Source organism: Myotis nattereri (assembly GCF_964212035.1).
Source record: "Myotis nattereri genome assembly, chromosome: 17".
Classification (NCBI taxonomy): Eukaryota; Metazoa; Chordata; class Mammalia; order Chiroptera; family Vespertilionidae; genus Myotis; species Myotis nattereri.
Window position 1 is genome coordinate 15566633 of NC_138092.1, and position 23053 is coordinate 15589685.

Below are 23053 nucleotides of genomic sequence, written 5' to 3' on the forward strand. Positions count from 1 at the left end.
TCTGCAACTCTACCACGTACAGAGCATTTGGGGATATCTAGTAAATTCAACAAAGAGAGCTAATGAGTATATACAAATCACTATTTTCAGGAGGAAAATGATGAAAAATTTTAGAGTTAAAAATCAAACATTGCAGTCGTTCAAAAAGCGAGACCACCTCTGGCCATCTGGCAAAGAGAGGCTGTAGGAATCAGGGAAGCGTTCAGCAGGAGTGACAGGCAGATTTCAGAGGACAGTAAGGCTTAAACATAACACTAATGATGAATATTTCCAGCTGTATGCCAGACAGCTAAAGCCTTCAGAACACAGGAAGACGGACTGTGTGCTGCACCCAAGAAACAAAAGTGTCAAGAAGCCTGCTTTGGGCAAAATTACTCTTGTCAGTTATGCATAATTTAAGTATATATGCAACTGCGAAGGTATACACGCATTCATGAAAGACTCCAGAAGTGTAAGCAAATGACTGCAGCTTGCTTGATCTTTAGGAAATATATTTTTGGAAGTATTTGTTTTTGAAACTAATAACATTTTCATCAATGCATGTTCAGACTTTAGAAATAAAAAAGGAAACTTTGTGCCAGTTTTTTAGCCTACATATTAAATCTTTCCAGAGACTAAAACATTTCCAAACTATATATGTATGTACGTATGTGTGTGTGTGTATGTGTGTATATACACACGCATATATATAATTTCTTGAAGATGCCATACAATTAGAGAATTCATTTGCTGATTAATTACATTAATGCTTCAATGTCTAGTCTGCACAGTATTTATTCTTCTGAATTCTGGGACCCACATTGAGGTTTCATAAAGTATTTCGGTGTTATATGTGCTGCACTGGCAGAACTCAAGTAGCCTGTGATCCATAGTCATTTGTACATGTGGAATTTTTAGTCTCTTTATGGTTCTGTTTTTCACTCATGTTTTTTTAGCACTTTTAGTGATACTTATACATTTTGTTCTCGGGATGAAATTCTTTAAAGCTATAATGGAATACCACTTTAGACCAGCCTTCTGCACATTTCCGTGAGTGCATTGTTACTTCCCTGATTTAGATGAAAAGCTTTCAAAGCATTGTTGTAGTTTTTCTCATGTTATTTGTTCACCTGTCAAGTCATTCTGGTATCCCTTGGTTTCCACATATTATGACCCCAAATTTCCCTTTCCCACTCCCAAATGGAGCTTCTTACAGACCGTTCCTTCCAGGCTGCACCTATACCATTTTACCATGCAAACAAGACTCTACCTGGGTTTCTTATAGGCATTGGGCTGAAGAAACACCTCATAAGCAATGGCCTGTGCAAAGTTTCCTTGTGCTCCCACTATCTTCTTCTAAATGAATAAACGCCACTTATGAGAAAGCATACGCCTTTACCAGACAAAAAGCAAAGGCTGCCCATGCATAGCTAGAGTGGCTAGGATGGTTGGGCATCACCCTGTATGCTGAAAGTTGCCGGTTCGATTCCATGCCAGGGCACATGCCTGTGTGCTGGTTGGAGCACATGTGGGTGTTTCTTTCTCACATCAGTGTTTCTCTCTTCCTCTCTCTACGCATGTCCTTGAGTGAGGATTGTTAAAAAAATAAATGTTGCCTAAAATGTAGAACCATGAATATCAATGAGGTCCATTGGTGTTAAATGTTCTTTGAAAGCTGTTCCTTGCTTCTTTCTCGCCGAACAGGATCTGGGGGTGATTTTCACCCACAGTATCTCCTTTGGAGTTTCTCCTTCTGGAGAAACCCGGCCTTCCCTGCCCAGTGCTCTGCAGACGGTGACCCGGCGGTGGCCCTCCCGCCTGTAGGCTGACTCCTGGCTGCTGCTCCCCCACTGCTGTTTCCTGTGTCTGCTCGCCCAGACCTCTCCTGTCCACGATGATTCCTCCCTAGGCAGACCCTCCCCTCTGTGGCTGGAGATTGGAATCAGGAAGTGGTACTCGGTCAGCCTGTGACGAGGAGTGTTGTCTGGAAGGTCAGGGAGGGTTTCTGGCAGCGGAGAAGCACACTGTGCCAGGTTTCTTGAGCAAAAGACTGATGACGCCCCCCTCCTCCTTCCAGCGGCTGAAACATGTCCAGAAACTGCAGCTCCTTCTTCTAGTGACTTTTCCAAACATTCCCCAAAGCAAAGCGAGTCGTACCCCAGGTGAATATTTTCAGATACCTGGGCTGAGCTGGAGTTTTGCTGTTACTCATAGGAGCAGACCATAGAGCAAAAGGCAGAACATGGCAATTTCTTGCTCCCACACTTGAGCATGTTCTCTGCATATAAAACTTATTTTGTACGTGAATATGCAGGTTGTGGCTTTCTAGTTACTTCATATCATGGTGTGTGTGTGTTGTTTTTTTTAAATCTTGAATTTTCTACTTTATTCCCAATACTACTACTACCTAATCCTAGAACCATACTTTATCTCTCCTATTTTTCTGTCCTGAAAATGATCATTGATAGGTTTCCAGGGGCCTGAGGATAGAAAGAATGCCCAGACATGAATCCTTAAGACCAGGCAGAATAAGGAAGGAAAAGCTCCCTGAGCTGGTAATACATGCCATTATTTGGTAGCACATGCATGCTCATTTGCTTCTTAAACAGTGCGGTACGCATTGATTTCTAAGACTTTTTAGAAACGAGAGCCAATGGGTGCATTTTGCATTCTGAAGAACTGCCGTGATTTAACCTGCTCTAGGGTTTAGACCATTCCAGGGTCTTGCTTTAGAGTTGTTAGGCACTGAATGCCTGATGTGGAAAGGGAATGTTTCTATTTTGCCACCACCATTATGTTATCTTTCCCGGTGCAATTACAAGCTAATTCAGGGCTTTTTGTGTTAGACTAATAGCTTGGGATTCGCGGCTGTCACCCCGTACCTCTTCATGCACTTTTAATACCAGCTGCGGTGCCCCCAGCACTTACCTGGGGTGAGCATTTTTCTCTAAGTAGAGACTCGTCTTTGGCAAATCATTAAAGGAACACCAAAAAGATCTCATCTGTTAGAGTTACGTATGGCTAAGATCAGAATTATCAAATATCTCATTTTTCCCGTTATTATTTTTTTTCTCCCCCACCTTATCCACACAATAAATGTAGTTGTCAGCAGGATAAGTTCATGTGCCGGATAAGGTCACAATTTCATTTAGTGACAACTTCCAACAGTACGAACTTACAAGGTTCGATTTATTAAAGAGTCAGAAGGGATAAGATCGCTGCATGGCCAGCCTGATTTATCAGGGTTTGACTGGAGGACTTGAATAGGGAATGTCGTATTTCAAGTTTATGTTCAAAACTGTGGTTTAGTGTGTATGATGACTGCATGACTCAAAAATTGAGAAGGAAAATTAGAAAACGGATCCCAATAAGGCGATTTGCCGCCACTGGCCATGGAGTCTCATTTCCTTGCCAAACCAAGCTTCGAGATGGATCCACAAAGCATCCTATAAAGGCACTATTTGTCTTAAAAACGCAGATGAGATGTGCTGTCACTAATGCCGTGACCAGACTGCAGTTTGACTGTGAAGATAACGAGCAGTAAAATGACCACCTAATCCCCGTATGTATCTGGCTAGCAGCTGTCAAATGGTTAAACCATAAGACGGCCAGAGCTCTGCCAGAGCTCAGCCACCTTGGCTGACTTTGAACATGTTTAGAGATGTCTTGAATCTTTGAGCGCTTTTTGAACTCAGCATGCCTTCGGGGCTGCCCATGTTTGATACCATGATGTATACTGTTTTTCCAACCATGGAGCAAATAAAAATGTGGGTTCTGACACTCTAGCTTTCTGCTCTAGAAAGGCCTGGTTAACATTATGAACCCATTCATGTGGGCTGCTTTAACATTTGGTTAAATATCTCTAAAACCAAGTTCAAACCAATCCAAAGTTTATTTTCGGCAAATGAAACAGGATCTCCTGTCATCTCATTTACTTGCAGCGATGTCCCGTGAAATCTGAGCCTGGAGTTAAGCGATGTTCTGTAAATACCATATGCATTTATGTCATCAACTTAATGCTAAGCTTGGTTGAAGCATGATTGCTGATAACTGTGCTAAAAGGCCCACAGCGTGTCTGTTCCCCTTTGGTGTGCTACGCTTCTCATATACTTTGCTTTCTAAAGAGGCATCAAAAGGACCCCATTAAAAAGAAACAAAATGATGGCTCGATAGCACCTTCAATGGAAAAAGATTTGAGTATCTCTCTCATGATTTTAAGTATTTCTTTCCACTAGGAAATTTCTTTTGCTTGGGCAAAAAAAGTGGGGTGATATCTTAAAAGCCGCAGTATGTTTGGTAGTGATTTCTGACTTAGGGCTTTTTTTTTTTTTTAAGTGAAGCTATCATAAGTCTTTGAGTAATCACAGACTTTTAAAAGTATGCATTATCAAGAAGATAAGAGAAACAGCCCTCAGCACTAACAATATTATCTTTTACCAAAATTGATTAGTCCATCCTATGTGTCTCAAATATTTTGTGTGCACTTACCCAGTATGTTAAAAAAAAAAAAAAAGGCTTCTTTTTGAAGAATCGCTGTAAAAATATAAACTGGGCACAAGAGAAAAATATTTTTTATTTTGCTCTCTATTTCACAAACGAGGTAAAATGTGTATGAATATAATAAAATGTTGAACAAATGAAACATAAGGTGGTTATAATTCAAAGAAGACACATATTAAGACAGTTTTTTTGTTTTTAAAGTCCACGTTAACTGTACTCAAATGGAGTTTATGATCTTATGAAAATCTCACCCAGTCAGCTCAGTGTTCAGTTTGTACTTTGCGATTACTGCATGGCATAACCCGTATTAATTACCAGAGAATAAACAGAAATACAAAATATACCTGAAGTTCATGATGTTTTTACTTGTGTCGAGGTGAAAGAAGTTATCAAGGGGACACTACTAAGAAGTAATTAACACAAAACTGTGTGGTTTGGGACTGTAATACCATGGGGCTGTTAGGGAAGGAGAACTCAGTTTGTTCTGGGGTTCAAAGAAGTTTCAAGAGATTAGCTTTGGGATTGATCTTGCAACATTAGTAGGGTTTGTCAAGGCACCCGGAGGACAGTGTGCTTGCCAGGTAGAGGGAACAATTCTCAGAAAGGTGTGGGAGTTAGACAGGAGACAATGAGGAAGGCACGCCGAAGACTTTCCTGATTAGATGAAAGGAGAACATATTCTGGGGAGTAGAACAGAAAGTCAGCCAGACACCGTGGAGCAATGTTGTGATATGATTCAGAGTCAGACATAGAAGTTCAAGTTGGATGGTCAAAAGGGAGCCAGTGAAGTAATTTCACCAACGAGTGACATGATGGAAGTGTAGTTTTGATAAGTTTATCCTGATAGTGATTGGCAGTCAGAATTGGAGCCGTAGAGTGAATTGAGGCTGGTTGGTCATCTACATCTGAATTGATAAATACCTGGAAAATGCTCGTAAGAAATATGGATCCAGGAGATATTTGAAAGGATGCTAATCAAGGGACGGGGAGTATTTCATATAGGTGTGTTAAAGACAGAATGTGACCACAGACCCTGGTGAATGGTTAGATGTGATGCTAGAAATATGTGAACACACTCTTAGAATGCTTTGATTTCTTTTGGGTGAAACAGTAAATAATTATTAGGTACTTTGCATATGTTATCTGAGTTAATTCTCCTAGCAACCATATGGTATTGAGGTTTCTATTTACAATACCATATTGTGAAGTACAAAGGGTTAAGGAACTTGCTTGGGATCACCTGACTTGTTCCATTTACTCTTCTAGAATTCAAGTTTGAACCTATTCTAGTTTGTGTCCTGGCCTCTCAGTCTATAAAACTCCTTTCACTCCAGATACCCCGGCTCGTCATCTTACCAAAAGGAATCTTTCTAGTCCCTTTCTTACTCCCATTACTCTCATACATTTTCACATTACTTGATTGATCCCTTCTTCTTTAAATTCTTAATCAACCCATTGCCTGCTGTGGTACCATGTTTAGTTTATTTTTTATTCTTTTGCCTTTCTAAATTTTCTGTGCCTGCTCTTCCATCACTCCGCCTTTAGAAGATCCTTGGAACTCTGTCCTAGGTCCTTTCATCTTATCAATATGCACGGTCTCCTAGATCAACTATCTTATGGCTTTTATTACCATATACTCATTTTAATTAATGACTAAATGCCAATAGTTATCATTCTTGCCATGGCCTTGCTTCTGAGCCCAGCCTTGCACCTGCCCATCTAAAAATCACCTCTTGTTTTCCTTACAGCTACGTATTTTACAATTATAGCTCTTCATCTTATCCCTAAGTCTCCCCCTTCGCCCCCATGTTCCCAGTCTCAATAGGTACAGGACCGTGGGCCCACTGGCCTAAGCCAGATACTTAAACATCATTATTGCATTGTTGCTTCTGTAACTCCTAAAATCTGAATAATCACTCAATTCTACAGCTTCTACTTCCCAGGCCTTATATATTACAATTTCTGAAATGTATCCAGCGGCTAGATTTGTTTTTCATTTTATGCTTGAGTGTCACCCAGTGTCTGGTATTTAGTAGATACCCAATCAATATTAGCAGGCTAAATGAAGGAATAAACCAATAAATGGAGGCAAAAAGAATGAATAAACAAATCAAATAAAAGCTTTGCTTTCTGATTTTGAAATCTCTGATCTTTTCGAATCAAACATCCACTTTATGATAAGGTGGTGCTAGGACCTGGGTCTTTGACCATCAGCCCAAGTACTCTTTCTCTCATAATATGTCACATCTGGGGAAAGAAAGTCATGGTGCCATGGACACCTTACCAAATGGCAAGTGAGTGAAAACCCCTCTTTAACAGTGAAGAACCAACGACTCAGAAAAGATTTAACATATTCATGGCAATTCAGCTGGTTACTGGATAGAATTGGGGCTAAAAATCAATCTTCTTACTTTTAATGCAATAATGTTTCCTCTATTTTATGACATGTATTAATCATTGAAAAAATTAAAAATATCATACTCTTAAGCAGCTGGAAGTTAAAATAAATATAACTTCCATTTGTACAATGTCTTATTTCTCTTGCTGTCATTAACCTTTGTAACCTTTGTACCATCTAAATGCTAATAATTTTCTATATTTTTTTTTGCAGTTCTATAATGCTGTTGTGAATAAATGAATACTTTTATTTAACTATTGCAGCAACAGAAAGGATTTTTCCCAAACTTTGAAATAACTTCTAACAGGCCAGAAAGGAGACTGGGATTTGCTTGCTGGTCTAATGAAGTTGAAATGATTGACTTGATAGCTTGAATGGTTACTGGACTCTCTGTTATGGCCATCTCTAAGAGCTCATAAAGTATTTGTGATCTATTTAAAATTTTAAAGCATTGTAGGAAGACACCTCCAAAATTTGGGATATATTTGGGTATCACTTTATGATCTACCCTAAGTTTGTAATTATTAATCCATTAAAAGACAAAGCTGCTTGTAAATCCACTGGCATAGATAAGAAGTCACTGTTTGAGTCTGAGCCCTCTTCAAATGAAAAATGTCAGTGGCAGAAAAAGAGGATGAATTACTTTTTAAAAGGGTTTTCAAAGATTCTCATGATTCCTCTTAAATGTGACATGACTATTTTTTACTGTGTAAAAACGAGCAAATTATTTGGGCATCATCTTTATGTAGAAAACAACAGTCTTAACTAGAGTTTAGCTAAGGGTTGAAGTGTATTTTACCTTTAAATGGTAAATGGTACAGGCGTTGTTTAAAATGTAAGTATGGGTGAAAATACTAAGAACGATCAGGTTGAAATAAAAGTTTCTTTTCTAATAGAAGAAATAGTCTAAAGATTTAAGTGACTCTTATATCGCATAAATATGCTTACTTTATGGACATTTCCCACCTATTTCTTTTTGACATCATAGTAGATTGTTATCTGTGCTCTGTCTTTGAGAATGTTTCTAGGCAAGGTCTTTGATTCCAATGCATTAATCAAAGTGGCTGTACAGAAATGAAAAACAATTTCAGGGACAAATCTCAGAAATGGGTTTGTTATTCCACATACACAATAACAAGCTTTTATTGTTCTGTATTCCTTGAATTCTGAATAAGCTTCATGATTTGATTTTTTTAAAGCACTAATATATTATTTAACGTAGGTAAACTATTTCTAAAACCATTCTTTAGAAGCTCAAGTATACTGAACCTTTCTGGGTCTATTTCTTCATTACTAATCATATGAGCTACTGAAAAAATTGGGAGGTTTTTATCTAACCTTAATGAATTCAATGAATTCTTCCATTTTGAGTTTATTGACAATTGGGAGAGAAAGGGAGTGTGAGGAAGGAGAATAGAGGTGCAGTCTTTAAATTTGAATCTTTCCCCTGTGAATATGGAATTATTTCTATTACATGTTTATTGTTCAGTTGCAGATATTTTTCTATTTTATAATGGACACAATTTAATGATTACACAATATTTAGCTGATTATGATTTATATACTTTGATCTTGGTTTTGGGGATAAGCAGTCATAAAACATGAAATGTAATGTCTGGTATTTTAACTATTCAAAGGAAGTGACACAGACATAGAGATATAAATGAGGGATATAATTGAACTCAGGTTGATGGTTTTTCTTTTAAAATCATCATGATTAGGTGTTCATATTTAAAGATAGTTGTTGACTTAAAAAAAAAAAAAAAACTAGGACAAGATTAAGGCAAGATTTTCATAATATGTTACCTACCATGGCTTACATCATTTAGAAAATTTAATTACTGAATACATTATATTCTATTTAGGATTTTCCTCAACTTCCTATTCTGTATGGATTTCCACTTAGACGTCTTCCTATTCCAGTCCTTCCCATTTTTATATCTGCTGCTGAGCAGGCTGAGAAGAAACACCATTAAAAAAAACTAATAATGCCCTAACCGGTTTGGCTCAGTGGATAGAGCGTCAGCCTGTGGACTGAAAGGTCCCAGGTTTGATTCCGGTCAAGGGCATATACCTTAGTTGCAGGCACATCCTCAGTACGAGTTGTGCAGGAGGCAGCTGATTGATGTTTCTCTCTCATCGATGTTTGTAACTCTCTATTCCTCTCCCTTCCTCTCTGTAAAATATCAATAAAATATATTTAAAAAAACTAATAACTTATATTATTAATTTATTAAAAGATAAAATTTTGGTGTGATAATATGGTATGGTGATACTTTTACGGCATACATAGCATATATTAAATTATTTAAAGAGAGAGGCTCCAATTCCGGATTAAGATTTTTTTTGTTAATTCCCCAAAGTGTTTAGGCTGGTGGCCATTCTTTGAAGTTTTGAAGCTCTCCTGTAATTTTTTATTAATTCATTTATCTCTCAAACAAACTCTCTTGCTAACACAGAATCTTACCTAAAGCACTAAATATAAAAATAACTTTGGCCCTGGCCGGGTGACTCAGTCAGTTGGAGCTTCATGCCATATACCAAAAAGGTTGTGGGTTCGATTCCTGGTCACAGCACATACCTGGGCTGGGGGTTCCATCATTAGACAAGAGGCAACCTATTGATATTTCTCTCTCACATCCAGGTTTTTCTTTCTCTCTCCCTTCCTCTCTCTCTAAAAGCAATACAAACATATTTTTAGATGAAAAAAATTTTTAAATGACTTTGACCAAACCTTTCTAATTTGGGAAAAACATGTATCTCTATTTTTTATACATGTAGATGTTTTTATTCATTGGAACTAGTAAAATTTTAGAAAATTATCAAGTACTTTAAAAAAAATTCCTGATTTTGTTCAAGTCTTGGATAACTATAGTAAAATTACTGCCTAAGATAGATATCTTTAGTTGTAATTTTTTACTTATATTGGTGATGACATTTAAGAATTTAAGCTCTACCTCATTGTCCTAATGTTTCTTGTCTATCTGTTTCGGCATTGGACCAATGCCTTTTGAGGAAGTATTATTATTTCTGGTTCTTAAGGACTTGCTAAATAGAATTGACTTCAGTAGATGATGTGTGTGCAAAGGTGCAAGAAAAAAATGGGACTAAATTTGAATACAATTATAAGGACAAATTTTATTTTCCTCCTAGGATAATAAGATCAGTTGGTTTTTTAGACAAGCATAATTAATTCTCTTTATATGAGTGCTGAGGGTATTGTGCACATAAAGCAAACGCACAAAAAGAGGTGGCTGTTGTTAAAGCTCACAAGTGAAAATACTTGTTTCCATCCTTTGCAGGAGAGCTGGAGGTCTGTCAGAAAGATGGGGAACGGAAAATTCAGAGTCGGCAGCAACTTCCTGTGGGAACAACCTGGGGCCCATTCGCTGGGAAGATGGACCTGAATAATAATTCCTTGGTATGTGGATGTTCTAACTCAATATTTTGTCATTGCTCAGAAATTATCTGTTTGCTTCCCAGTGAAATCACTAAAAAGAACAGGGATTATTTTTTTCTTATTCATGGACCCAACACTTGGATATTTTCCAAGTGGTTTGTCTCTGACAGTAATATACGCAGAATTTAGAAGGAAACAGGTTAATCATTACTAAATGGTTGTTTAGTAAGGTAATTTATAACGTTGTTGCTTTATCAGCTTAGCCAGACTAATACTATTCACATTTAATAATACATACAAATGCTTTTGTTTTTAAGATGACGCAAATTAATTGTCATACATTACAGGTTTACATGAAGAGCAAGAAATAAGCAACCTTGCTATTCCTCGGTAGTACTCTTTGTGCCCATACGAGCAAGGATGAATGATTAGCATAATATTTGTTGTTAAGTTTTTTGTGTGTTTTTCTAAGTTCTGAGATCAGAAAGTTTGCCTCTACGTAAGATTATATAGACAACTGATGAATTAGATGTTTTTAAAAGTCATGGAAAGATGAGATGCTTGGTTACATTTAAACTTCATTTCTTAATTGGGTATATTAGTTTCCCACTGTTGCTATCGCAAATGGCCACAAACTTGGTGGATTAAAGCAACACAAATTTATCATCTTGCAGTTCTGAAGATTTGGAGTTTGGAATGAATCTCTCACTGGGCTGAAAATCAAGGTGTCTGTAGGACTGAATTCCTTTGGGGAGTCTCTAGGGGACAGTCTGTTTTCTTCGCCTTCCCAGCTTCTCTGGGCTGCCCACAGTCCTTGGCTATGGCCTCCCTTCTCTCTTCAAAGCCCGCTGTCACTGAGAGAGTCTTTGTGGTGTCCACATTTTGACCCTGACTCTCCTGTCTTCCTCTCTTACATTTAAGAACCTTTGTGATTACACTGAGCCCACATGGGTAATCAAGGAGAATCTATTTTAAGTTCAGCTATTTAGCAACTTTAATTCCATCTACTTCTATAATTTTTCTTTGCTATGTTATGTAACATTCACAGGTCCTAGTAATTATGTGATAATTCAAAAGGCTAAAATTTGTGGGGAAAAGGTCTTATGTTCTTTAGGAGATCCAGAAATTATACTCTCTCTAAATTCCATGTATGTAGGGAGAGTCTCCTGGCTACTAACTGACCTTATCTACACTGCGGAGATATAAAAACTCCCAGAGGGGTTTTGACTAATGTGCGGAACTCACCAAGACTGCATTTCTTCTTCAACGTATCACATGAACGAAATTTCTTGTTCAAGTTATTGCATGAAAGAAACTGACATGCATAGATCTCTGCTTATCCCATGCCATGCGGATGAGACAGAGGTTACTGGTTCAGCTAACAGTAATGAGTGGAATAAATAGGAAATATTTGTGTCACCAAACTTTTAATTAACATGTGAGATGTTTGGGGTGTGCTTTTTACTTCCTATACTCACGTATTTTCCATAAAAGGATGAAGCAAGAGATTTTACATTTTTTAAGGAACAAGTTGATAGGAGGGGCTCAACATTTAATAACCTAGGCAGTTTAATTCTTGGTGATCCAGGGCACCTATTTCAACAAGATTTTGAGATGTGGCCCTCCACACACTGCAGGCCTTGCTTGGTAGAGATGTATTCATAGACAGTCCTATTGATTCCTTTACTGATTTCTCAAGCAAAGTCAAAAAGAATAAAATTGTCTAAACATCATAGGTTGAGTTAAATGCTATTCTAAATCCATTTATCTGGAGGTTTCTATTGGTTGTCTAGCACTGTTGATAATGTTTTAGGCAAGAAGATATTTATCTTATTCATCACTCATATCAGATGCCAACACAACCTGTAGTCATTTCTCTGATAGTTCTTCAAAAGTGTAATGGCACTGAAGTGGCACCAATTACTGATGCAAGAAATGAACATTTTCCCCTTCTAATATCTATAGAGAAATGCAAATTTTTATTACTCTTTTTGTCATTATCTACATATATGTAGAGTGGTGCTTTTATACATTTTTAGCATATCCTAAATTTGGATGTGTGGAAAATCTATCTGTGAAAGTTTGTCAGTGAAGTAATTTCCTGAATAATTTTTTTGACAGATGATATCATTTTGGCTTTTTTTCCCTAGTCCTGTACCACTCTAAACCTATTTTATGTCATGTTTTATATTTTTCAAAGTATTTGATTTTTAGATATAAAGTTTTCAGAATTTTTGAAACTCTTTGGAGTGTATGAATACTCTTTGGGGTATCAAAAACCAGTAGTGGGTAGTAGTTCTTTATAAAAAATAATCTTAATACCCTTCTTTTCTTATTTTCTCTTAGTTAAATATCTAACCTATCTTATTTTCTTAAATGATTTATCTATTGAAAAACTTAGTTACTTTGCTTAGTTGTACTTTAAAACTATTTTTCTTTTTCAATATCATTCTTTTCCAGAATTCACATATAGTTTATGTCATGAAATTCTACCAGTACTACTGGTGTGCTACTCTTAGTTCTGTAGAACAGATGGTTAGCATATACCACACACGTATTCTTCTCTACACACTGTATGGAGAGTTGGAAATGGATTAGCTCATGTAATCTTCAAAACAAACTTGTAAATTTGGCTTTTTTAATTGCATTTTAAAGATAAGAAAATAAAAACTTAGTCCTTTTATTTCTAGACTCTGCAGTTTTAAAACCGTGCCATCTTGCCTCCTCAAAAGCATTTGCAAACTGATTTTAGCATGATAAAATTATTGGCCATTTTTTTACAGAAATTTTCAATTGATAAAAAAATCTCTGGGAGAAAATATCACTAATTACATCACTAATTAGAGGTATGCTTTTTTTTTTTTACTTTAGGCAAAATATTTTTTTCTGATTCCTCACAGTCTAGTTGAGCAGTTATGAGTTAATTCAAAGGCACCTGCAATTTTAATTCTCTTTATAGTGCGGTTAACACTTGAATATGCATTTTATATCGTGAAGATAAATTTTCCTTGTTATAAAATATCTGGCCTGCTAACTCTTCCTTACCCAACCTTGCATCAGTTTGGATTTAGCACATACTTTTAAATTGTTTATTCGCCAGCCAATGTAATATTACTCTGGTCTGACTCATGGTGTTGGCTCAGGAGATTCAGCACACTAATTAATCCAACACTGTAATTAATTGAGTCACCATGCCAGATGTCAAATCCTTTTTATATCTTTCAAGTCCCCATCTTGAAGTGCATTAGCAATATGCCACCTTCTGCAGGACGCCTTTGCATCGTACCAGGCATTTGGATGTACACGGAACATTTCAAGAAATATGTGCTATATGGAAACACCGAACAAACTGATTTGACAAGAAGTTATTCTTGGAAGCATATAATACACTGAACATAAAAGTAAATCATCTTTTGCCCACACCACATGATCTTGTTAGATACTGCATACTTTCATGGTTTAATAATAAATAGCAGCATATAGTTAATACTTTCATTGGGCCAGATATGGGTAAAAGTGCTTTTACATCTCATTTAATTCTTGCACACGCACATCATACAAGAGTGTTTATCTCCTTTGTCGCAGTGGAGGAAACTGCTGCTTGGGGACCTTAAATAACTAGTCCAAGGTCAACCTAGACTCCAGAACCCATGTTGACATCAATTAGTGTCTTAGAAATTTTATCTGTCATGCAGGGATCATAATACTACCTTGCTGACAGGGATTATTTTTGTGAAGACTAAATGAGGTGGCATGTGTGAGTTATCAATAAATAATAACTACTCTTATTGCTCAATCACCATACAAACCGGGCCCATAATAATCTATCAAGTTTAAAACAGAAAAGACACTCCAAATTAAACAAGCAAAATTGCAGACCTTTGTTGTTTCCTGATTTTACATGCCCAAATTTGACTGTTTTCAAGGACTGTGTTAGTCAGGATTCTGCAGAGAAACAGAACACATAGGTAAATAGGAAAGCAGAGTGTGTGTGTGTGTGTGTGTGTGTGTGTGTGTGTGTGTGTGTGTGTGTAGAGAGAGAGAGAGAGAGAAAGACTGAGAAACAGAGAGGTGGTATAATAGTACAGGGATTTGGCTCACTTGATCACAGAAGCTGGCCAGTGGAAAATCTATACTGTGGTACAGTGTGGGCCAGCAGGCTGGAGACCCAGGAAAATCAGTGATGCAGATGAAGGTTGTTGCCTGGAGAGGCCAGTGTTTTGTTCTATTTAGACCTTGAACTGATGGGATGAGGCCCATCACATTATGGAGGACAGTCTGCTTTACCCAAAGTTCACTGATCCAAATGTTAATGTCATCCAAACCCCACTTCGGGTTGACACAGAATATTAACTATGACAAGCTCCAAAGGTCTTTGATACATGGTACGTTTCCATTTTTTCATGTATAGTCTTACACCCCTGAATGGTTAGCCAGTGAGTGAATCTAGCTTTCTTCCCAACATCCCACCTCTGTGCCGAGGATAAACTTACATTAAGTGCTATCATGGGGACGCAAACTTCATGCTTCTGAAAGTTTTGCAGTTTTATTTCATTGAAAATACCAAAAGATTACTGATGAGGAATATGTTTTATCATTTTAATTTGTGATCGGTGCATGTTTTGAAGGTGTTTTAGAATGTCTGCGTTCATCGGCTGTGCCTGTGAAGTTTTCCCATCGTCTCCTGAGTACAAATATATTTGTAATAATGCTCAATCTCTGCTATGCTAGCACATGGTAAGTGCTTAATAAGTAGCAAGAAACAGTGAATTTATGGGGAACATTAGGTGTCTGAAATTGAAGTGACATTTGCCCTAGCTTGCTTTTGAATATAGCTGCTTCCAGTAGCTAACTGGTCTCATTCAGCCAACTGCTGGAACATACACAACTAATTAAATAGAGAATAAGTTGAAAGTCCCAGGTTACTTACTACATAATAAACCCATCACGACCACTTATAGTCAACAAGTGGAATTTTATAAGGAAACCTCATTTGGTTGATGCTGTTCAATCACAATAGAACCTTGTTTTATCTTCCCGGGGGCATTTGTCGACACTGGCTTCTACAAATAGGAAATACGCATAAAAAGGGTAAAATTGATAACATTTTATTGACTTGATAATGAAATAATGCATGCATTAAGTTGCACCTTAAAATTTGAAAATATTATCATCATAGACATGTGGTTGAGACAAGAATTAAAGGTTCCTGATCCACATCGTAGGAAACTATTAAAATTATTTTGTGTCTCCAATTTCTCTTTTCCCAGTTGTAACTCCTCTGGTACCAATCTCTGATTCACTCATTGCCGGAGTCTTTAAGCTTCACGTTGTGCACACCCTGTAGCAAATACATCCCCACCCATATGTCTCCAGCATTCACCAGTAGTCACCTGTCACAGGCTGCTTAGTAGAAACATCTGTGACTTTCTATTTGAGGACTTTTTTTCCAGCCTCGGGAGGAAACTCATTGCAAGCCAGGAAAGCTGGAAGTGTTGGAAAGTTAATGTTTCTAGAAGTTGTCCTCAACCAGTAATGGATAGAAGTTGGTGGGTAAATAGCCATCCTGTTTTCAACCTCTCCGTTAGGATATGAAAAGTGCTCTACACTGTCTCCAGGGTTTGTCAGTGGAATTGAGCTCCAGTTAGCTTTTGACACATTCTCCATGGGCTTCTTTCTCTTTCCTGCCTCTTCTCTGCCCCTCTATTGAAATTTCCTGAGACCTCCTCCCCAATAAACTACTTGTACTTGAATTAGTCTCAGGTTAAGCTTCTTGGGTAGCCATAACAAGACAGCCTCTAAGATATAATAATAAAGTACATTTGAAAGTAACATCCAAATGATTGCTGAGATTCTAGAAGACATTGATTTTCTTATAAAATCTTTATTTAGTTTTAGACCTCTGCCTCTGGCACATAATAAGTATTCAATAAATGCTCTATAAAATAAAATTCCAATCTAGTTGAATTTCTTTACCAACAGTGTTCTAACTGATCCACTCATTTCCTTCCATCTTCAGAATCTCAATGATATAATTTATAATTTTGTTGAAATATGACTTTATTTGGGTCTTATATTTCTTTTCATTGATATTGTAAATTATATTCTTCTTCTTAATATTCATTCTAATCTGGGCCCAGAACTACCATACTTTCCACATCTCATATCTGGCTGGGCCTTGGCTCTTTTTTAAAAATATATTTTATTCATTTTTTTACAGAGAGGAAGAGAGAGGGATAGAGAGTTAGAAACATCGATCAACTGCCTCCTGCTCACCTCCTACTGGTGATGTGCCCGCAGCTAAGGATCATGCCCTTGACCGGAGTCAAACCTGGGACCATTCAGTCTGCAGGCTGACGCTCTATCCACTCAGCCAAACCGATTAGGGCTGGATCTTGGCTCTTTTGAATTTAACTGTACTTATTTCCCAAACTCTCTGATCTTTCTTCTCCCTCTGTTCCCAGTGCCTTGGGGAGCTTATCCAATTGCAAAGCTTCAGCTACTAATTGACAAATGACATTTAAATTTAAAAATATCTCTATCTGTGGCTTTTTACCCTTTCCCTAATTTGCAGTCCTGTCTCTGCAAGCCCTTCCCACCGACTTCCCCCAAATAAACAGCCACAAGGAGAGTCTATGACTGTTTCCACAGATACTCTCGCCTTTCTTCTCCCTGACTTCCAACTTTTTAGTTGCCTTTGATTCTGAACCTCTGCATCTCTGTGCCTGCCTCAGCAGGAAGTTCATTTTATAAGTTATTCAATGTTTTTTTTTTCTTCTTCATTTCTACCTCTCCTTCTCTCACATCTTAAATGCCCTCTTCTTTATTGCCGGTAACTACAACTCTTTCTTTTTCCCTCTACTAGGAGTTGAACATCTTCCAAGAGTCTTCCTTTTACTTCCAGAAACCAACTACCGTAACGCCTGCTCTCTTCATGGCTGGTCGCTTCTTTCTGTTCCTGCTACCATTGCTTTGGTTGAAACCACTCTCATGTCCTCCCTGGTTATCACAGTATTGTCCTAACTATTCTTTCTGCCTTCCTTCTTTTCTCATTTTTCTTTACCCAAATCGAAACTAGTTCCTTTTGTTCTAAAAATTAACCTAAAGGGCACAGGGAACCCAAACTCATTGTCATATCCTAGAAGGGCCATCATGATACTTCCTCAGCTCTTGCCCTTTTCCGACTTTTAGTGTAGACTTCATGCAACCTCAGCTTCCTCTAGCGCTCTGAATATACTCTTTTCTCACATCTCTGTGCACGGGGCATATTATTTCACCATCCTGGAAAACCCTACACTCCCTTTCCTGCCACTCTCATCACACTTATTCTGATTTTCATAGGGTCAGCTCAAGGTCACCCAGGAGTAGACCTTCTCTGAAACCTTCAGTTTGGAATAGGTATCTGTTCCTCAAGTATTTCCATGACTCGCTAGGTTTACTAGGATAAGAGCAGTTATCACATAATTGTGTCTGTTTACTTATTTCTCTCCTCTCTAGACTGTATGCTAATTATCTTTCCTATCTAAAATAATGTATGGCTTATAGCAAGGACTCAATAAATAACCATTACAGAATGAGTAAGATATAGATCTCAACAGTTCTTATACATGAAACTAATATAAGGTTATATGTCAGTTATATCTCAGTAGGAAAAGGATGAATAAATTAATACTTTCCGTGAGCTTCTCTCCAGTAGTAGTGAATGATGCACACCTCTCATTTTTCTCAAGATCCCTGTATTCTCCCTGAGTCTTTACATCCATTTTTTTCTTCATTTGCCCAACATGGCAGTACAGTTACCACAGTCAGTGCCATCTTGTATCTGTGTTATATATTTATGTTTTTTTCTTAATCTGATTTGAGTGTAAAATTAAGCATGGCGGGGATAACTGTATCTGTTTCTGTAGTTTTTACCCAATAAGGAGATATGCCTATGATGGTTTCTTGATAAATATGGACTAATTTCAGTGTGATATTTGCAACTCTCTGAGACCTTTAGGGAGGGCAAGATATTGAGCCCTTTGAGGCAATTATGATTTGTTTACCACAGAATTGGTTTTAGATCCCTCACTATGACATGGGTGGAGGCCAAGAAGGTGTTCTGCTCTACCATGCTTTCTGTGAAGCCTCATCCAGCATCGCACTTTCCAGTGACAAACCATCTGGGAAATTCCATCTGTCTCTGCTTGGAAACTGAGGTGGCAGTCGCCCACTGTGAGCAATTTTCTATTAACTTCTTGGATAAGATCAGTCAGATTTATACTGAATTGATGGGAACCGTAAGAGCAGGGTTGTTCCAAGAGAAGACAAATGTACTGATTCCTCTAATTGGGCTTAAGCCAGTTTCATTCACAGATGCCCTTAGGTTCTAGTAGTGCAAGGACTTATAACCTTTTTAATTGTACCCTGTTCCTCTTGGGAGAGGCTGGTGAAATTCATTATTGATGGAGGTTGTAGATTTGTCCCTTAGGGAGGCCAAGATCCTGGCTTCTCTTACACTCTATCTGCTATGTGGAGAATTAATGGAAGCTGAGTGGACAGGGAAGCTGCTCAAAGAAGACACGAGGCAAGACATGAGGCATTTAATGCAGCAGAGCCTTGGAAAATGATGCATTGGTCTGGTTTCTAGAATTAGAGTAGGGTTTTTTGTTGTTTTGGTTTTGGTTTATGGAGGGAGTTAGGGCTTGGGGAGAGCAGATAAGTTGGTATGGAGACCCAGGTAACTAAAGGCACGCTGTAGATTGTGAGTCAGAAAAGAGGAAACCAAACACCAAAGAATTATTTCACAATTCAAATCTGTAGAAGCAAGCCAGAGAGGCCAATTGCATACTGATCAAAAGGGACTGATTGTATTACAATTTGGATGTAGTTATAACATTGGCAGAGTATCCATTAGTATATATAAAAGCCTAAGCAACCAAATAACCGAATGACCAGTCGACCAGTCGCTTTGACGCGCATTGACCACCGGTGGGGGGGGGGGGGAAGATGATTAACACAGGAGCTGCCCCCTGGGGGTCAGTGTGCTCCCACAGTGGAGCTTTTCTCAGCTGACCAACGGGTGCCAGATGCAGGGCTCACAGCTGGCCACCGCAGCCCGGAGACCACAGCGGAGTGGCAGCAAGCCTACTGAGCGGCTGTGGCAGGCATAGTGGGGGCCAGGATGAGCAGGAGCAGCAGGTGGCATTGGACAGCTGGTTTCCACCCAATCCATGCAGGCTACACTGAGGGACCCCACCAGTACACGAATCTGTGCACCGGGCCTCTAGTGCAATTATATTTTAATATGGGACAATAATGTTGATATAGAAACAAAAAATGTGCCTTTCCTGAGAAGTTGGACCTGCCTCCAAATACCACTTGCTAACCTCAGTCTCCCTTTGTCTTACTTTTCCTTCTGTTGGTAAAGTCTTTCCAGGTTCTTTTTGTTTGGACTTAGATTTGAAAGGGAGGGCCACAGCCACACAATTGTTTAACTGCCTACAGGCAGTTTTATGTACAGGCCTAACTGACTTTCCTGTGCCTGAAATTTAAACATTTTAGCCTTTGGATTATGACATATGGCTAAACCTACTTACCTAAACTCAGGCCAAGTTTGAATAAACAAAGAACATCTTTTTCTTTAAGATTATTTTTTGTTGTCTTTTCCTAGAACTCCAAGGAGAACTTTTATTGAAGATGATCTTTTCATGGAGGTATTTAACTGACTCCATGTCATGATGTCCATTTAATCAATGTCTGGAAGGACAGTTGTCACAATATGGTCAAAGTGGCTCTACTGAGAAAAGCGTATGTATAAAGGCGAAGAGACTAATGAATAGCATTGCCCTTTGACAGAGTAGAGACATGAAAGACAAAGTCTAGTTATTGGTATACAGCTCCACATACTCTTGGTAGGGCTGTTCCTGTTTGCAGATCTTTTTTTCACACTTTGGGGTCCCTGGGGCAGGGAGATAGACTCTGCTCCCTAAGGGGAGTTCTGTCAGATTCTTGGGCCGTGAGGAAGTGTTTGGCAAAATATAATTCTATTGTTTTTAATCACGCAAATTATAGACTATAAAGCCCCCAAAATATTTTTGACTAGAGGAGAAGTTAAAATGAGAAAGCGCTGTGAGGAGCAGTTGTTTGAAAAGTTGACCAAAACTTTCTTCTGTTATTTGCTGATAAGTCTGGCAAGCCTTTGAAAGTCTTTCTCCTCGACTTCTTGGAAGACTTACTGTTCCACGAGTCATTTTAAAATAATTGGTTTGGCACGAGACACCTACCTGTTATGTTCATGGTTAGAATAAATATTGTGCTAATGTTATGAGGATTTAGCAGTGATCTCAGCTAGGAATAATAATTAAAACAGTCAGTAACTTGGAGATGATAACTGTGAAAGAATGGATAAAAGTACTGTTTTGTATTCTTTCTGTTGTTCTTAAAAATTAATATGTCTCAGGGGTAACTCTTTAAATATATTATAAAATATTGGACTCTATGTTTAAGCTAAGTAGGTATTCCCAGGACACCTATAGTCAAGTATTATAATTTAGCAGGAGGTCTCGGTTGGAATTGACAGTGTTTACTATCATAGGCAGTTTCCCTGGTAAAGCCAAGGTTGTGAGCCTGACCCTGTCCAGACCACTTCTACAGGGCTCTATGTGGATACTACGTTCCAGAGGCAAGAATTCTTGCATATAATTCTAATAAGAGGAAAATAGAGTCATAATTCTTAAATGCTTTTGGAAACTTATGAAATTATTTGAGGACCTCTCTTTGGATGATCAACATCTCTTTTCCTTGTTAATTTAAGTATTGGACTTAAAGTTATTTTCATTATTTATTTACTCTTACCTCACTTTTCTCATAAAATCCTTTGGCCTGGTTTGACAAAACTGTGGCTTCTTGATTCTAATAATGTGTATGTCTTCAGTACCATTTTTTTGTGTTGTTTTTTTTAAAATATATTTTATTAATTTATTTTTACAGAGAGGAAGGGAGAAGGACAGAGAGTTAGAAACACTGATGAGATAGAAACATCGATCAGCTGCCTCCCTGCACACCCCCTACTGGGGATGTGCCTGGAACCAAGGTACATGCCCTTGACCGGAATCGAACCTGGGACCTTTCAGTCCTCAGGCCGAGGCTCTATCCACTGAGCCAAACCAGTTAGGGCTTCAGTGCCATTTTTTATATGTTTTATGTCTCTTTCTACTTTAAAGGTCAGGAAACCAGAGTCAAGCATAGGGCTAGGTGTGTAAGCCTGTGATTTTTCTCATGTTTTTTTATTCTTCGTTTCTAAGGTCAGAAATATAAACAGAGCTTATCTAGGTGTCTCGGGTGTAGTGTCTCTCACAAAGCTGCAGTCAAGGTGACAACCAAAGCTTTGGTGTCAACTTAAGGTTCAACCGGGGGCGGATCCACTTGCAGACTCACTAGCCTGACTTCCAGCTCATCTCCTCACCTCATGGGCCCCGCCAGAGGGCAGTTCTGAGTCAGCAGCTGTCTTCTCTCTGAGCAGCAATGAGAGAGCAAGAGAGGGAGCCCACAGTGGAAACCATAGTGTCTGAGTAACCAAATCTTCGTAGTGGCCTCCGGTCACTTTTTCTGAATTCTGTTTATTAGAATGGAGGCGCTAGGTCCAGCCCACGCTGAAGGGAAGGGCGTTACACAGGCCCTGGAACCAAAGGCTGGGATCACTGGGGGCCATCTCAGAGGCTGTCTACCACTGACGGCAACCTGCACACATAGTTTGCTGACCTTCGGAGAAAGAAGGACTCTCACAGAGTAAGAGCAATGGGAGGTAATCCTAGACATTTGTGTGTATTATGAACAGAAAAGCCACATCATATGTGAGAAAGCATCAGTACCAAGAATCAAAGATGAACCCATACATAAGACATTTGTGAAAATGAGAGAGATAGATTTTATCCTTATTTCTGAAGATAAACATAACTTTCTACATGGGGATGACAGTAACTTCCTGATTGACTTATTTGGAACTAAATTGTGAGGATAGAGAAAGAAGATGAAAATATACAAACCCCGAGTTGTACAAAGTCTAATGGACATTAGGAACCAGAAGCAGGTTGCTTGCTAAGCGTTCGTTCCCATTTCAGTAATTTTGAGAAGCATTATGAAGATCAGAAACGGGAGAGGAAGTGAGAGAAAGCTTGCAGTGAGGCCAGAAGAGCCGGAGTCTAGTCCTGGCTGTGATTACCCGAAGTGGATGTGCTGCCTTGGGTAATCACACATACTCTCGGTTCCTCTTTGTCAAATGGAGGTCATTACACTGGCCCTACATCACAGAGTCGTTGTAAAATTTTATCAAATTCTAAGCGTTTAGTCACTTTGAAAAATATACAGATTTTTTTTGCCCAAGCCTAGATTACTTTTCTATGATGGCTGTGAATAGAAAGCAGATTATGCATTCCTTTCATTCCCCAAGCAGGGAATCTGGCCTTTTCCCTTCTGTTCCCTTTCTGAACATATTTAAAAAATCACTTGGGTGGTCATCTTATATGTACATCTTCATCCACTTGTGCACACGTGTTTATGCACACACAGACGCAAGTACTTATTGATGAGCCAGCGCCTGTATTCTGAGAACTCACAGCCTAGAGAAGTACAAGGTGTGTACTTATCATCTAAGTAAACAATCACCACAGAAGAAAAGAAAAAATATATATATTTTTAGAAAGAGAAAGGAAGGTTAAGTGGTCAAGTGTTTTTTGAACTCAGCTTCTTTGTGTTTTCTTTCTGTAATGAGTCATTATTCAGAAAGCATTTCGCGG

General features: G+C 38.4%; 1 protein-coding gene across 1 annotated transcript in view; it reads left to right on the plus strand.

Annotated features, from left to right (window-relative positions):
* The window catches only part of ZFPM2 (zinc finger protein, FOG family member 2), a 314865-nt gene that overhangs the window by 93530 nt on the left and 198282 nt on the right, over positions 1 to 23053 (plus strand). Inside the window, exon 2 of the mRNA XM_081111219.1 lies at positions 10180 to 10298. Within this exon, the coding sequence (XP_080967345.1) occupies positions 10275 to 10298 (24 nt within the window). The 5' untranslated portion in view covers positions 10180 to 10274. The remainder of the gene's footprint in view (positions 1 to 10179; positions 10299 to 23053) is intronic.